The 16,371-nt window shown below is 50.8% G+C and overlaps 2 protein-coding genes across 4 annotated transcripts in view; one reads left to right on the top strand and one right to left on the bottom strand.

Moving 5' to 3' along the window:
• Positions 1–10,168, top strand: part of Znrf1 (zinc and ring finger 1) — a 108,414-nt gene extending 98,246 nt beyond the window's left edge. Inside the window, exons 3-5 of one of the 3 annotated variants that reach the window (XM_052727339.1) lie at positions 3,426–3,531; positions 5,866–5,957; positions 7,221–10,168. In XM_052727339.1, coding sequence (XP_052583299.1) covers positions 3,426–3,531; positions 5,866–5,923 — 164 coding nt within the window. In that variant the 3' untranslated portion in view covers positions 5,924–5,957; positions 7,221–10,168. Of the gene's footprint in view, positions 1–3,425; positions 3,532–5,865 lie in introns of all 3 variants that reach the window. The other 2 variants (XM_052727338.1, XM_052727337.1) reach the window with 2 other exon arrangements.
• Positions 10,049–15,102, bottom strand: Ldhd (lactate dehydrogenase D). Its single transcript, XM_052727336.1, has 11 exons — positions 14,965–15,102; positions 14,676–14,788; positions 14,321–14,462; positions 13,999–14,140; positions 13,712–13,871; positions 13,239–13,438; positions 13,014–13,142; positions 12,772–12,899; positions 12,088–12,178; positions 11,878–11,989; positions 10,049–11,790 (listed from the first exon to the last, which is right to left on the bottom strand). The coding sequence occupies exons 1-11, from the start codon at positions 15,034–15,036 to the stop codon at positions 11,625–11,627; spliced, it is 1,455 nt and encodes a 484-aa protein (XP_052583296.1). The 5' UTR covers positions 15,037–15,102; the 3' UTR covers positions 10,049–11,624.
• Positions 15,103–16,371: the final 1,269 nt, after the last annotated feature.

Genomic DNA, 16,371 nt, shown 5'->3' with positions numbered 1-16,371 from the left:
AGCTGGCTCAGGAAAGCAAGGGCCCTCTCCTCCTCCTCCTCCTCCTCCTCCTCCTCCTCCTCCTCCTCCTCCTCCTCCTCCTCCTCCTCTTCCTCTTCCTGGGCATGTCAAGGAGCACTTGAGTCCATCTGCATGTGTGCCAAGTCCAGAGTCCTTGGCTTTGTGCCACACAGTCCCTGTCTGATGAGTATGGAAGTCTCACAGAAATGCTTGATAGCCAAGCCTCTGCTTCTAATCCACTTTCTGATCCCAGGGACATCTGGTGGCTGCTCATTCTCAGAGCCCTGATGATTGAAACAGGAAGTTTTAAAGAGACCTCTTGAGGATCTTTGCTCTTCCTACCCTCTGCTCCCTGGGTTCTGGGCTAGGTATGGGCACTACTGGATTACCCACACTGTAGGATCCTATGCCTCTCTCTCTTTTTTTTTTTTTTTCATTACGTTTTGTGCATGCGTGCATGCGTGCGTGCATGTACAACTTGGGAGCAGTTCTCTCCTTTCACCATTGTGGGTCTGGAGAGCAAACTCAAGTCTTCAGGCTTGTGGCAGGCACCTTTATGTACTAAGCCATCTCGCCCACCCCGATTCCAAGCCTCTTATTCTTTTGGGCCACCCCAGAACCTCCAGATGGCCCTCCACAGCCTCAATCCCAGTGTTTTCTGTTTCCTGCTCTGTGTCAGCCTAACATGGTAGGTTCAGTTTTCCATATTGTGCTGCAGACACCCAGGCTGGCCAGTAAAGTCCATAAAATGGCTTTGTGAAGAGGCCACGAAAAGTGTGTATTTAATCAACCGGTGTTCCAGTCTGGGTCTGCTAGTCCTTCATTGACAAGTGTTCAGGGTTCTACCTGTGGATCCTAAATGAATCACTCTTGTTCTCCCTGCTCTAGTGTGATGTACACTTTGAAGAAAGAAAAGTCAAGTCAGTCCTATTGAGGAAGAGAGCCTCTGAGCCAGACCTCCATATCTGCTCCCCACCCCACACTAGCACCTGGGGGCCACATGGGCTCCGGAGGTGCAGATGGAACAGTGAGCACAGACCATACAGGAAGTCTAACTGGCTTCTTGGGTTCATTGCTGAGTTACCCATTGGTAGGGGATTCCCAAGGGAAACTTTTACAATCTAGGGGAGAGAGGGACAAAGGTTATGAAGGACTATAGCCTGAAAACCATGTCAGGGGTAAGATGCCCCAGAGAATGGGGAAGAAATGGCCAAGGATGTCTCCAGGATGACTCCACTGTCTCTAGACTAAGCGAGTTTTCCTCCCATCTCTGTTGAGGGTTCTGTTCTCCAGTGTGTTCCCATGAAAAGCATCAGGCATAGCCAAGTTGAAAGCCTTTGCAATAAACACCTGTCTCCTGGGCCCTGCATTGTATAAGATCTCCTTTGTCTATTCACAATCCATCTTACCCTTTGACTACATTCTCAAGTAAAATGCAAATCCCAGGTGTCTTAGTCAATGTTCTGTTGCTGTGAAGACACACCATGACCACAACAATTCTTTTTTTGGTTTTTTGAGACAGTTTTGTGTAGTTTTGGTTCCTGTCCTGGAACTTACTCTGTAGCCCAGGCTGGCCCCAAACTCAGAGATCGGCCTGGCTCTGCCTCCCGAGTGCTGGGATTGAAGGTGTGCGCCACCACTGCCAGCTTCAGTGCAGTTCTTTGTTGAGGATTTTAAGTCTAAAAGTAGTATGTGTTCAAGACAATATAAAAGAACATCAGAGTGCTTTACTTCTAATCCTACTTTCTGTCACTTTAAAGGTGTATTTTTCAGGATTTTTCTTCTTTACCTGCACAAAGTTGTATGTGGTATCTATTGCTTTAAATGAATGGGATTGGCCACTTTAGGGTGTTCTTATACTTGCCAGGTTTGGAGTGTGAGGTGACAGTATTGTGGCAGACCATTGTCCATCTCCTTTCTAAGTTCATATTACACTTTCTGTTGTATCCTTGGCTTAGCTAAATGTTAAAAGAGAAAGTTATGACCACATGTTGTCCCAGTGGCCAGGAAACCCAAGTGATTTCTCTCACAACTCCTAAGGATAGGAATGTCAATATCATATTTTATCTATTTTATTCATTTGCCCCGGGATTCTTGGGCAAGTGACTTTGAGCCTATGAATAATTGCCCCCCGCCCCTTCTTTTCCTGAGACAAGGTTTCTGTGTAACCCTGGGACTTAACTCTGTAGACCAGGCTGACCTCAAACTCAGAGATCTGCCTGCCTGTGCCTCCCAAGAGCTGAGATTAAAGGCGTGTGCCACCACCGCCCAGCTAAATAATCCATACTTTATGGGTCCTTAATAGTTTTCTTTCCACCAAACAACAGTGGAAAGAGAAGTCATCAGAACAAAGGACCCTAATCCTGGACCATCCTTAAGTCCCCCGACAATGGCAAGACGTGACTTCTCTGGTTTCCTCATTCACAGGATGAACATAACACTGAGCGCCTTGCCTGGCTTGTAAGATCCTTCGACTCAAAGAGAAACATAGACACAGAATCTCATTTTAGTCATTGCTACAGCTGGGGACTGATGGTCTGCTCGGTGGGAAGTGATCTAAACTCTCCTTCCTGGACAGCCATACCCTGCTCACTTGATGTTCTGTTGTGGTTTGGGTGATTTCCGGGTGATTCCATGTCACCTCTGCATTACCAGGCCTGTCTATGGCTTTATTAGTCTAAACTTTCTCCTTGGACAATCTCTTTAGTCTGTTCTCTGTACATGTTTACCGTATCTATTCTGAACCCCACATCTAAACTAAAGCAGATTTCTGGAAACCTCCATTGGTATGTGTCTATGGAGATACTCAGTAGACACCTGGATTCATCACTCTCTGACTTTGCCTTTTCCTATGGAGTCTCTTAATGACTTACCATGCTGTCGCCCAACCCCTGTGAGCACATGTGCTGTTGCTGCATGCTCAGAGTTGGCCTCCAGAGTGAGCTCCCCTTCTCCACCTCTAGTGCCTCTTGGCTAAGCAAAGGAGACTGAGGTTCCACAGCACAGCATGAAGCTGCCCTAGGGACTTGGTTTCACCCCTGCTTATGACTCCTTAGGCTCTTTGCAACCTGTCTTAGCCCATTTCCTCAAGTTCCCAAGTGTCTGACACTGTTTCCTTTGCCTGGAACCTAATCCCTCCCACCCCAGCCTATGCCTTTGACTCATATCATTGTGAACTTCTCCAAAGCTGTCCTTGAACAGTCTGAGTAAGCACTTTTCTTCCATACCCCTAATACCTGGTTCAAGCTTCTGGTTCAGAAGGCTCTTCTAGTTACTGCTTATTATTTCTCCCATTGCTATTCCCCCACAGACAAAGCATACATAGTGCTTTGGATCGTGTAAGTAGTTCCTAGACCTGTGTTTGTTCGGTGCCACCCACCTGCTGCTGCTGATTAACCCCGTTGGTCTCCCTGTCTCTCTTGCAGATGACGTGCTGACTAAAGATGCGGGGGAGTGTGTGATCTGTCTGGAGGAGCTGCTTCAGGGGGACACGATAGCCAGGCTGCCTTGCCTGTGCATCTATCACAAAAGGTACAAGGCCCTGCCTGGCACGAACAACTGTAACGAATCCCACATCCACAGGGTAGATAGCCTTCACCAGCCATTCAGTCCTCTTTGGCTGTGGGATGGCCTGTACACCCTTTGCTCTCTGAGAGAGGTCAGGCATCTACTGTACTGACGGAAGACTCAGTCATAGCCAGGGCAGGGCAGAGGTGAATTGCTCAAGGTTCAACTCTGCTTGGGCAGTTCAGATGGTAGGAGCTGTGGGCAGACCTGGTTTGGAGTTATACAGGATCCCACCTGAAGCTTGACTGCCTTCCTTCCCTCTGAACCCTGTCCTGCAGAAAGAGAGGTAGCAAGGGTAGAACAGCTGTCCTTGGCGGCCTGTGAGACACCCTCCTCCCCCAAGGGCCAGGAGGCAGGAAAAGCCACTACCTGTAAGTACTGAGAGCTGCTATATTAGCCAGGCCAAGATTTGTCCTCTACCTTCAGCAGTATCCTCTTTTTTTTTCTTTTTTTTCTAACTGGAAAGAAGACACCTCATTGCCCAGGACAGTAAGCACACCAACAGTTCCTGTGGCCACCACCTGCTCTCTGCTCCTCCAGCCAGCACTGGTTGCTGGCATGGGGGCTTTTCTAAGCCCAACCCAGGACTGCTGGTCTTCAGTGTCACAGCTGTGCCTGGCGTGTGATTGGCCTATGAGAGAACTGGTTCTTGGTCTGGTTTCCACCACAGATCCCGCAGCATCCCGGGGAGGCACTAACCAGAGCCAGGAAAGAAAACCCCTGGCCCTGGGGAAAGCTAAGCAAATGATCTTTTTGGTCAGTCTCTTTGAAAATGCCCAGATTTTACATTTTACATGGGTTTACAAAACAGGGCAGTGTCTTGGGACCCTTGCTGTTTCTTCTTTGATGCAGACAGTCCTCTATAAACACTGGAGAGTGAGGCCGTGCTACACCCCTTCCCAGGCTCACTTGCTTAGCAATGTCAAAGAGCCCAAGGGTCTAGCTCCCCTTCCTACTGTTGTAGCCAAGCTAGGCAGACTTGGAGCTTCTGAGAGGGGTGCCCCCATCACCCCAGATCTGGCCACACTTGTCACTGGCCAGCCTCTCCTTTGGTCCCACTTCCTGCCCTCCTCAGACAGTTAACCTGCTGCTGCTCTATGTAGCCCGCCTGCTCTCATCTTCTCAGCGTTAACTGCTGCTGTCCTGGGCTCCTGTGCTTGGGCTTTGGGCCTTACAAGGCCACTCTTGCCCTTTCTGCAAAGCCAGATCTACCAGAGTCTGTACCTACTGGCCATGCCCCCTGCTGAGCCAGGATCATTCTTTTTTTATTTATTTTTTATTTTTTTTAATAATTTATTTAACTTTATTTTATGTGCATGAAGGAATCAAATCCCCTGGAACTGGAGTTGCAGACAGCTGTGAGCTGCCCTGTGGGTGCTGGGAATTGAACCCAGGCCCTCTGGAAGAACAGCCAGTGCTCTTAACCACTAAGCCATCTCTCCAGCCCCCCCCCCCCAGGATCATTCTTTATTTTTTTTAAAGACTTATTTATTTATTTGATTTATTGATACAGGGTCTCACTAAAAAAGCTTCGGCTGTCTAGAGCTTATTTTGTAGACTAGGCTGGCCTTGAACTTACAGAGATCTACCTGCTTTTGCTTTCTGAATGCTGGGGTTAAAGTTGTGCTTCACCAATACACCCATCTTATTTTTTTATTTGATGTGCATGGGTATTTTGTTTGCATGTATTTTTATAATGTGTGTGCCTGGTGCCCACTGAGACCAGAAGAGGGCATTGAATCCCCAGGAACTGGAGTTAAAGATGTTTGTGAGCCACTATGTGAGTGCTAGGAACTGAACCTGGTTCTTCTGAAAGGGCAGCCAGGGCTCTTAACCACTGAGCTGCCTCCTCAGCCCTCAGGATCATTATTTAAAATATATATATATATATTAGTTTTAAATTATGTGTATGTATGTGCATCTGTGTGTATGTGCATCTGACTGCAGGAGCCTACCAAGGCCAGAAGAGTTAGATCCCCCTGGAGCTGCATTTATGGGTTGGCTGTGAACCAGCAGATATGGGTGCTGTGAACCAAACTTGGGTCCTCTGGAAGAGCAGCATGTACTCTCAACCACTGACCCATCTCTCAAGCTCCCCCTCTGCCCCTGCGCCCTCAGATCATTCTTGATATTCTCCCCTTTCCTACTTCAAGGCGGTGGGGGACATAATAATTTTTCCCTGGGTCCTTTCAGGAGAGATTTAGAAAACCCTCCCCCAGAGCCCAACCCCTTGACAGGCCCCCTTGGCGGGAGCAGTGTTGTCAACAACTGATGTGTCTCCCTTGGTACCCGCTCCAGCTGCATAGACTCCTGGTTTGAAGTGAACAGATCTTGTCCAGAGCACCCTGCTGACTGACCCTGCTGGGCTGGCTTGCTGACTCCTCTCAAAGGTGAGCCCATAGTTGGTGGGGGCTCTGGGCTTACAGGGTCAAGTTTCTGGGAGTTGGGGGAGAGGGGGAAGGCTGCCTGATACACACCCCTCCCAGGAGAAAGCAGAAGCAGAGAGAAGGACAGGAACCATGTCCTCAGTGAGCAGTTCCCAGGGTGTGGAGGGATTTTCCTGGGGAAACAGAGGGACAGTAGCATGCTCCTGAAGAACTCAGTGCAAAGGTAGAATCACATTCCTTGCCCTGAGAAAGGCAGATCCCCTGCAGAGTGCATGGGCTGAAGCGGATGAGCCCCCAGCCGGGCTCTGCAGCTGTCTCTTTACAGCAGCTGCCTCATCCTTGCTCACCTCTCGGCTCCGTAGGCTCCATTTCTCTAGAAATGGAGGACTCACTAAACAGAGACCTGTGGAACGTTCAGTGTCCACTACAAAGTGCTTGTCTGAGCTCCTTTCCCTGCTGGTTCTCCCCCTGCTGGCCACCTTACCCCACTTCTAGAGGAATCTGAGGGCTCCAGGCCATACTCAGCCCTCTGTCCACAGCACAATGTCACAGTAACAGCAGGCCAGCATGACAACTCCCTCCCACACATGCACATGTATCTCCAGTGTGAGTGTTCCATTTCCTCCCCAGGGTGCCTTGTTTAACTGCTAACCCCCTCTCCTAGTCTCCTATTCCTACCCTACCTGTGCTTTCTGAGGCCTGTGCTGGCATATTCTCTCTCTCTCTCTCTCTCTCTCTCTCTCTCTCTCTCTCTCTCTCTCTCTCTCTCTCTCTCTCTCTCTCTCTTTCTCTCTTTCTCTCTCTTTCTGGCAAACAAAACATAAGTCCCAGAAAAACCAATAGCCCATTTCCACTTCGTCTTACATCCAAAGGTTTGGGGGGAATTTCTTTTCTTCTCTTTCTCTCTTTCGTTCTGTTTTCTTTTGTTAGGTTTATTTTATTTATTCCAAGTAAATGCCCAGACCAGCTGACGGTGTCAGGCAAACCAGGGACTTTTGCTCTTTTTACCTTCACCTCAAACTCTGATGACAAGGGGAGAAGACAGAGCAAGGGTGAGAGTGAGGCAGGGGATTGGACCCTGGCTTCAGGATGCAGGTCCAAATTGCCGGCATGATGTTTGGCTTCCGGGGGTCGGCCTGGACTGAACCAGACACCCCGGCCGACCAGCCTGCCCTCGGGGACACGCTGCGCTGCTGCCACCGCCGTGAGATGCAGCAGCAGTTCCCGGCCGGATGGAGCACGACTGACTTCTTCCGACCCACACAGGGACAGACAGCCCTGGTCCTGGGAGGAGGCTCCTCGGACACTGGACAGAGCTGAGCTTGGGACACCAGAGGGAACAGGGCACCCCTTCTGCACTGACTTCCAGAACATGGTCCTCCCTCCTCCCTGAGGACACCCAACTGATTGAGAGCGAGTCTGAGAGAAGAATGAATTGACCTCTATCCTTCCCCTCACCTTCAACCCAAGAGGGAAAGGGCATTTTCTTTTTCACCTTTGAAAGGCGTTGTGGGTCTGTCTTTAAAGTGTTTACAACAACAAAAAAATTATATAAAAAAAAAGTCTAGTGTCGACTGGTGTTTTCCCTCGTGATGTTTACAGATTGCTGTTTGCTGCCCAGCTAAAACCCACTCAGTGACAGAACCAAGCATAGCCATGTCTTCCCCGCTAGCACTCTGACAGCGGGCGGGCGGGCACACGGGCACACGGTCACTTCCTTTGCCCAACGCCCCAGTTGGCTCTCTGTATCACCAACCTTTCTACTTTGGGGGATTTGTTTTTTGTTTTCTTGTTTTTCTGTCCCATCTTTCTGGCTTGGTTTTGCACTTTTCTCCCTTAGTACCCTGATACCTTGATTTCCTTGCCAAAAATGAAAAGGGAAGACGCAGAAGAGCCCATGGAGGACACTTCCCCCACTCCGTTCCCATGTCTTCCCTGCCTTCCTCCTGGATCTGGTCCAATCAGAGGATTTAACAATCACAAATACACTGAAAAAAATGCCTGGACAGTTTTCTTAGGCCCTTGTGGTTTTGTTGGGTTTTGTTTTTTTCTGAGAAAACTTAGACTAACTAAAGGAACATGTACTGCTACCCCTGTTTTCAGGCACACTGAGAACATTTTAGCCATTGATGTTCACACGTGGCATCAGCCCATGCAGGATAGGTTTCTGTATTTATATATTAAAATACAAAAAAAAAAAACTCACAAAATGTTTTAAAAATGTTCAAAGCTCGGGAGAAAAGCTTTTCTTCATCAGTCAAGGTGTTTTGATATGGTATTAAAATAATGTCTAATAAAAGATGCACCGTGTGATCTTATTTTAATGAAGTGTTGTTACACAGTCAAGAAGTGGAGGGCAAAGGCCAGTTCCCTCTGTCCACCTCCCCAGCCCAGCACTCCTGGGCAGAGGCTGGGCAATGGTGGCTCAGGTGTGTCTTTCAAGTTTATGAATTCTTAAGCATCATGGAGTAATTGTCAGTCTGCTGTCATTGCTGGTTGTGATGGAATGTTTCTGGGAAGATATTCAGGGGCAAAGAACTTGCGGTCATCAGGTGCTGCAAGGATGTGGGCACCTCCAGCTCCCAGCCCAGCCCGTCTCTCACAGCCTCTGCTCCCCATCCTGCATTCTGCTTGCCTGATGCTCCATCACAGCTCAGTGCTGACTCATAGGCCTGCTTCACTGAGGCCCAGAAAGAGGCCCTGGTTTGGAGCTGTGCCAACTCACAGTCCCTGAACCAGAACCAGCCACTCGGTCTCATAAAAGTTGGCAAATTGCAGGCTGGGCAGGAAACTCAGGGCAGGGGGCGGCAGTGCATGCCAGCCCCATCTCCTAGCCAGGCTCCAGGAGTTGCATTTCAGAGCCTCCTGCAAAGCCAGCTAAGGAGAGCTCTGGAGGGAGATGGCTACATATCTCTGCCATGACCGTTTCCAGGCCTGCCCCTTGTACTGCTGCCTCAGGGCCCAGTCCCAACAGGCCCTCAAGTTTGGACTGGGCTACCATTCTTGCTCTAAGGTCACTTTTCCTCAGATGCTTCCTGAAGCAACTACTCTGTGCACGGACATTTGTTGGAGGCCAGTGGACACGTGTGAGCCGAGGCAGGCAGGCGAGCTCAGAGAACTGAGTGCTTTAGAGCCCGAGTGTTGAGACCTTGGGACCTGCACTGGGAGCACTGTTAATACCAGAACTGGAATGTCTGTACTGGGGCACTTTACTCCCTGGCAGAATGGTGAGGAAATAGCTCCGTCTGAACTTGACTCCTTGCATGTGAAGTGGGGACAGTCTTGCAGCTCTGTTGAGTGGGGGTCAGGGGTCAGCCCCAAAGGCCTGGCACACACGCACAGGCTTTCCTGTCACTTTGTCACTGCAAAGGGCACTGTTCTATTCCCAGCACCTCCAGCTTCTGCCTGGCAACTGTGTCTCCCTGTTCTATATATAATCCTACCAGCAGAGCTGGCGGGCCAGGGCCCAGCCCTGAAAGACATCTCCTTGCCTGACCCCTGGGCCTGGAGACAGGCTGTGTGTGCCCACCTTGGCTGTGTGAACCCGGCTGCTTTGGCAGCGCTGTGGCTGAGTCCGGCAGTTGAGTTGGTTGGGCCAACGCTGGGCCCCACACCGGGTGCTATTCTCGGCTCTCCAGGCGGTGCTCATCTCATCCCCAGTGACTTCCGCCCCCACCCGGCACACCAAAGCCCTCTGTCGGCTGTCATGTCCTCTGAATTTGGACCCAGATTGCCAGTGCCTGGTGTGAGGGTGGAATAGGCTTGTCTGGGCTTCCCAGGTGGCACTTGGGTCTGTCACCTGCCATCCAGACAACTCTCCAGAGTCCTATGTTGCTCCTGCTCTGCCTTTCTGAGAGGGAAGAAAATCTAGAAGAGCCAAGGGATGGGTTCTTCCCCTTTGCGCTTAGAGCTCAGAAAGCCTGAGAGCTCCGGGAGCCCCTTTTGAAAACCCCATCTACTAGCCATTTACTAGTATTGAAGCTCATAGGAGAATGTCCTTCTTAGGAGATAGATGCTGAATTATATAGTTGAGTGATTTCAAGAAATGTATAATCTAACCCCATGTGGTTCCCCCCAAAAATACACAAAGCAAATAAGACAAAAATGTCCATTGTTGAATCTTCAACGACTGATATTTCAGTGAATAGTGTACTTGTTCTTTCAACTTTTCTGTATGTTTCGAAGTTTCTTTAATAAAAGAAATTGTGGGGAAATGGCTGTTTATTGAGTTCCTACTAGTCGCCTGTTGCTGGAGGGTGTGTGGGAACCCTTCCCAGCAGAACTCAATTGGAGGGGTTGTGGGAGGGGCAAGCATTTGTCTGGGGGAGAGTTCACTAAAACTCTTTCCCTGGTGATTGAGTGATGTTTGGGTTTCTACATCCTGAAGTGGTTTGGGAGAGAACCATGAGACAGACATCAGAGAGAAGGGGTCCTCAGAACTGAATTTGGACTGACAACGTAACCATGGCGGCCTCTGTCTGCCCGGGAGCATGGTGGGAGAAGTGGTTAGGAGCTGGGGGGTACAAGAGGCTGCTGCTTCCTATGCCCGTGGCTCCTTCCCGTTTTCTTTGCTTTTTTCAACCCAAAAACCTATAAGTAGGGGAGATGGTGCTACAGTTGACTGGGACCCACAAGGGGTAAAAGGTCTAAAGACTGGCCACCTGGCCCAAGGCTGGAAACTGCAGATACCAGTGCCAGAGACTGCAGCTGTCCCTAAAATGCTGTTTTGCTGTGAGTTCAAGGCCAGCCTGGTCTCCAAAGCGAGTTCCAGGAAAGGCGCAAAGCTACACAGAGAAACCCTGTCTCGAAAAACCAAAAAAAAAAAAAAAAAAAAAAATGCTGTTTTGGATTTGTGGTGTCACGCGCCCTCTTGTGGACTTCTGGGGAACAACTGCCACGTACCTCCAGACAAGCACTCTGGCCAGGGAATCTCAAAACTGTCAGGCCCCAAAGTGGGTAAGCCCCTGACTTTGAAGGTAAAAGTTGGTGGATACTGCATTATACCATGGAGAGGGGTGGTACACAGGGTTATCTCATCTCCATTTCTAATGGCCTACGTAGCAGCAGCTTGAAGAGAGTGTTCCAGCCCAGTCCCGATGGGGAAGCTGTCATATAAGTATCCTCCACCACAGGTGGGTCTTCTGCCTCAAGTATGCAAAAGCAGAGAGAGGTTGGGCCTGGCTTTTTTCCAAAGCCTGAACTCCATCCACCTCCATCCATAGCTGCAAATAGAGTTCATATTCATGGGTGATGGGGGACAAGGGGAAGGCCTAACGATGTAGAATGGAAGGCTCCTTCCCGATGCAGAAAAGGGGTGTGCCTATCCCTATGTATAGGATGAGTCACAATGATGCTGGACACCAGCAGGAGAGGCCTCCACAGAGGGATCTGATCTTAGTCTTGGAGTAGAACCACACCATCTCGCCAGGAAGAAACTCCACTGGGAAACACCCTGGGTTTTCTACTGGAGCTAAAAGCTAAGGGCATCAAGGAAAGTCTCTCTCTGTAAGTCCATCCTCTTCACCTTCACCTGAGCCCCAGCTACAGAGAGATACCTGGTAGGCAGAGGCAGCATCAGTCATTCTGTCTTGCAAAGTCGGTGACATGAAGGGAAAGTCCAGGACAGGGGCTCTGCATTCTGGGCACTGGGGGCCAAGTGTTTGAAGTTCCTCATAGCACTTTGCCTGGGTTCATGAGACCTCGGGGATCCAGTGTGTCTTTGAGCTGCCGCATAGTCTCCACACCCACGGAGCCCACTTCCTCTTGCAGCAGCTGCCGCTTGCCCAGTCCGATGCCATGCTCTCCGGTGCACGTCCCGTGGAGTGCCAGGGCACGCCTAGGAGGTCAATTGAAGGAATTCCTCAGCAGCTCATCTCTGCCTCTGCCCTCCCCAACCCCCACCTCTCCCTGGCTCAGTCCTTACCTGCCCAGATTTTCTGCAAAGGCCTTGACCTTTCTCTGCTCCTCCGCATCATCTGGGTCGACCAGCATGATGCAGTGGAAATTACCATCACCCACATGCCCAACAATGGCTCCTGGGGACCCAGAGAACAAAGCTGATCATCTCTAGCCTCCTTGCCCAGGCCATGGCCAATCCCAATGCCTCCCATACAGCAAGTATATAGAACAGAACCTGTGAGTTGTGAGGCCTTAAGCTCTTCCTTGGTCTCTACCAGGATCTCTGGCAACCGGGAGATTGGCACACACACGTCCGTAGAATAGGCCTGAATCAGAAGGCAAGCTTGTGTGGTTCTCCCTATCACCTACTACCTACCTAAAGGTAAGGGATCACTGTGGCTCAGGCTTAGGACTAGTCCAATGGATCTTGATGCCATAGAATGAAACATCTGTCCTCTAGCCCACTAGCCTTGGAGTGTTCATTAGCCCAGGTCTCCACTACTCCCTTGGATCCAAGCCTGGACCACATGCAGGTTCCTAGTACCCCACACTACTGAACTGCATAATCTGCCCAGAGCCTAGCCTTCCCTTCTGGGTAGACTGCCTCCTTCCTTTCCATTTCCCCCCCAGAAGGCCTTTCCTTCATGTTTAAAATTCCTAAGGGCTCAACACTACACCTGGAGCTGGCTCACATGAAGAATTCCCAAGTTTTGGACCTAGAACTGTTCTCCCTCTAGACTGGTCGGGAGTGCAGGGTTCAAGTGCCAGGTGCGGTGGTCTATAGTCCTGGTCTTCATGCCCACTCAGCCAGCCCTTGGTGAGCCTCAGCCTTCTCTATGCACTAAAGTAGTGGGTTGAGGAAAGGGATTATGTATGGGCTGAACTGCAGATCCCACATCCACCCCAGCCCCCAGCTCACCTTCCGTCCAGGAGACATGGCCAAGGCTGCATACCAAGCATTGTGCCTCGCTGCCCAAAGCTCGCTGCGCTTTTCAGCTTCCTTGGCCCAGGAGAAGTGAGAGCCCCCATTATCCTGAGTGATTGCCTCTGCAGTAGGAACAGAAAGGCTGATCCTTAGTCCTGTACTAGCACAGCCCAAGCCCCACGGCACTACCCCGCCCCCCCCCCCCCCCCCGCGGCCCCCCCCTCCCCCTAGCACACCTGTGCGTTGCAGCTGTTCTGCTAATGCCTGCTGGGAGCCATGGAACTCCAGGAAAAGTGTGGGTGCCACAGGGCAGTTCAGTTTGCTGTACCTGTTGCAGGCATCCATCATGACGTCATCCAGGAACTCTGGGACCAGGGAGAGGGCTGGTTAGGTGACGCCTTGGCATTCTATGCGGGCCTTTCCTGTAGAACCCACCCCGACTGACCCAGTCCCTAGCTCACCAATGCGGGCCACAGGCACTGCAGACTGGAGGATCTGAACTGTGCTGTCCACTGCAGCTTGAACACTGGGAAATGCACAGGTGGCTGCTAGTGTGGCCTCAGGTGCAGGGTGCAGGCGCAGGGTGGCAGATGTAATAATGCCCAGAGTCCCCTCGGAACCCACAAAGAGTCCTGTGAGATTGTAGCCAGCCGAGCTCTTCCTGGGCGCAGGGACACATAAGGTAGGTGAGTGTCCAAGACATGTGAGTGATTTCTGTCTAGAAGCCTAAAGCTAGAAGACAGGCTTGGAGTGATCTCCTACAGCCCCGTCGTCATCACAGTGTTCGTGATTTAATGATCCAGATAGGCCTTGCACAGGGGAATCACTAACTGGGCCCCCAGACAGAGTTCCAGGGCCTTCGTGAGTATCACTCACCTATCCAGGAGGCCCTGCAACAAGGTCAGGCAGTGCTCACCTGTAATGGCGACCTCACCTATAATGGCGACCGCGGCCTGCAGTATGAAGCAGTCTGCCATCAGGCAGCACCACCTCCAGGTTGATGACGTTGTGGCGCATGGTCCCATAGCGCACAGCATTGGTGCCCGAGGCCCCAGTGGCTGCCATGCCACACAGAGAAGCATCTGCACCTGGGTCTAAAGGATAAAGTGCTGGAGAGGGCAACTTGGGAAACTTCCCCTGTGGGAAAGATGTGGTCCTCTGAAATCCCCCACACAGCCCCCCCCAAAACCCTCAGGACCCTGAGATTAGCCCCAGGCCTACCAACAGGAAACCAAAGGCCACTGTCTCGCAGGTGGGTATTGAGGGCTTTTCGGGTGACGCCAGGCTCCACCACCACAGAGAAATCTTCTGTATTCAGCTCCATGATTCGGTCCATATGGGTCAGGTTGATGCACACTCCACCCTGGTAGCAGGAATGCCGAGAAGGCTGCCCAACCTAGGTCTCTAGGCCAGGAGCAGCCCCTGGAACCTCATTCTGTGGCTGAGGCCCCTAGCAGTCATACCAGAGCTCTAAGATGACAGGTGGAGATAGCCATAAATGTGCCTTGTGTAATGGGACTGGACCCAGGACACCCCACTATACCTGCACGGCACAGACTCCCCCTTCAACACCAGTGCCGGTGCCAAATGGAATGATGGGAACACCTTGGTTGTAGCACAGGGTTGCCAGTCGGCTGACCTGGTCCACATTCTGAGGCCACACCACAGCATCAGGAGGTTGACACCTAGAAGCAGGCAGGCCTCAGAAGTTTGGAAAAGTGTGGTATCCCCTCGCCCTCTCATTTCCAGGAACCTGGAGTTTTCCACGGACCTGAGGACAGGGCCTCAGCAGATCGGGACAGAGAACATCTCTCTAAGGAGAATGCCACCACATTCCAAACAGGTGGCAAGAGACAAGGATAGCCCAGGACCCTGGTCCCAGCAGCAGCTTCTGATACCTGTGCATTGACTCATCATGCCCATGATGCTCTCTGACGGCAGGAGCAGTGGACACATGGGGGCTCCCTACAACTGCCTTCAGAGCCTCCACAAAGTCCTGGCTGAGTCCACCCTGCAGGGAAGAAACGGTGCAAGGGTCATAGGAACGATAACAGGAGCCACAGCCCTGCCCTGTGGCAGGAGGAAAGAATGGTAGCTAGTCAGATCGCAAGATGATGTCACAGAGCCTAGAGAACTTCACACCAGGCTCCCCGCCCTCCAGGACCCCATCCACACATAGACGTATACCTGTGACCCCCTGGAGCAGTAGCTCCTCCAGGGAGACAGCCTCTGGGTTGCCACCCGAAGGAGCATGGCCATACTCAGACCGCAGCTAAGGTGAGAGTACTGGGAATGGGAGGAGGCCGTGCCAGCCAGCCTTTAACGGAGCCCAATGGCCGCACTGGGTGGAGCCTGCTTAATTAAGGTGGAGCTAGTTTAAGGTGGCCCCTGCAGATCTGGGGAAAAAAAAAAAAAAAACCAGGACAGCAGCCGCTTTCGTGCCTTAAAAGTCCACCACTTCCTGTAGCCCTTCAAACACAAACTCCTTGTGTGGAGGCTTTAAAAGTCCCCCTGACTCCTCGGACTTCTCTGTCCACACTTCCAACCTCCTCTTTGACCTCTAGGCTCTCTCTAGTTTCCCTTTTCATTCCAGAGCTCAGGCCAGGCTCATGACCTTGGCACACGCACTGTACCCTGAGGTATAATGTGCCTGTGTCTGAAACAGATATCACAAACAGGGATCAAGGTCCGAAGGCATTCAGTTAATATCAGACAACTGAGGATATGAGCCATTTCTCCATCTCTCTTGGCTTTAGGTACTTTAGAAGGGCTGGCATGGTGATTTTTTTTTGGGGGGGGGGGGTTGGTTTTTCGAGAAGCTTTGGTTTCTCTGTGTAGCTTTGGTACCTGTCCTGGATCTCGCTCTGTAGACCAGGTGATTCCATTTTTTGTAGGCTTTGACAGAGAGTCTTGCTACTGTTATTGTCCAGGCTGGCCTTAAAGTCACAATCTTCCTGCCTCAGGCTCCCAAGTGCTAGGGTTACCGGCAAGCACTTACATGCCCAATGTGACTTCGTTTCAATTTTGACATTTCTCCCGTCTCTGAACAGTGTTTCCCTGAAGACATCACTGATTTTCTGATGGTTTGATCTCAACACAAGGATGAGATCTGTTCTGCTTGGTCTGATCAGATCTATGTTTTGGGCAAAGGGAGCAAGGTGGCAGGTGTTGTGGTGATTTGAATGAGAATGGCCCCATAGCTCATGTATTTAAATACTTCATCCCCAGTTGGTGGAACTGTTTGAGAAGGATTAGAAGGTGTGGCCGTTTTTGAGGAGGTGAGTCACACATTTCCAGTTAGTTCTCTCTACTTCTCCTTGCCTCATGCTTGTGGATGAGATGTAAGCTCTCTGCTGCTGCTCCAGTGACAGGGCTGCCTGGCAACTACCACGTTCCCTGCCATTATGGTCATGGACTTAGCCTCTGAACTATAAGCCCCCAATAAATTCTTTCTTCTATGAATTGCCTTGGTTATGGCATCTCATCACAAGAATAGAAAAGTAACTAAGACAGATGCCAAGGAGTTAATGCCAATAAAACCCTTGATGGTCAATTTCAAGCAACTGATAGGTATAGAAGGAGTGCCTCTTAGGT

Source organism: Peromyscus californicus, unplaced genomic scaffold, assembly GCF_007827085.1.
Source record: "Peromyscus californicus insignis strain IS unplaced genomic scaffold, ASM782708v3 Scaffold_8__1_contigs__length_139910024, whole genome shotgun sequence".
NCBI classification, from domain to species: Eukaryota; Metazoa; Chordata; class Mammalia; order Rodentia; family Cricetidae; genus Peromyscus; species Peromyscus californicus.
This window is presented reverse-complemented; position numbering and strand designations above follow the sequence as displayed.

Bases quoted from the DNA above. Each gene is read 5' to 3' on its own strand.
- Ldhd (XM_052727336.1), bottom strand. From the start codon at position 15,036: ATGGCCATGCTCCTTCGGGTGGCAACCCAGAGGCTGTCTCCCTGGAGG. The intron at 14,463-14,675 runs GTATCAGAAGCT...GCCTGCTTCTAG, and splicing joins CATGATGAGTCAATGCACAG to GTGTCAACCTCCTGATGCTG. The intron at 13,872-13,998 runs GTAGGCCTGGGG...TTTATCCTTTAG, and splicing joins TGGCCTTTGGTTTCCTGTTG to ACCCAGGTGCAGATGCTTCT.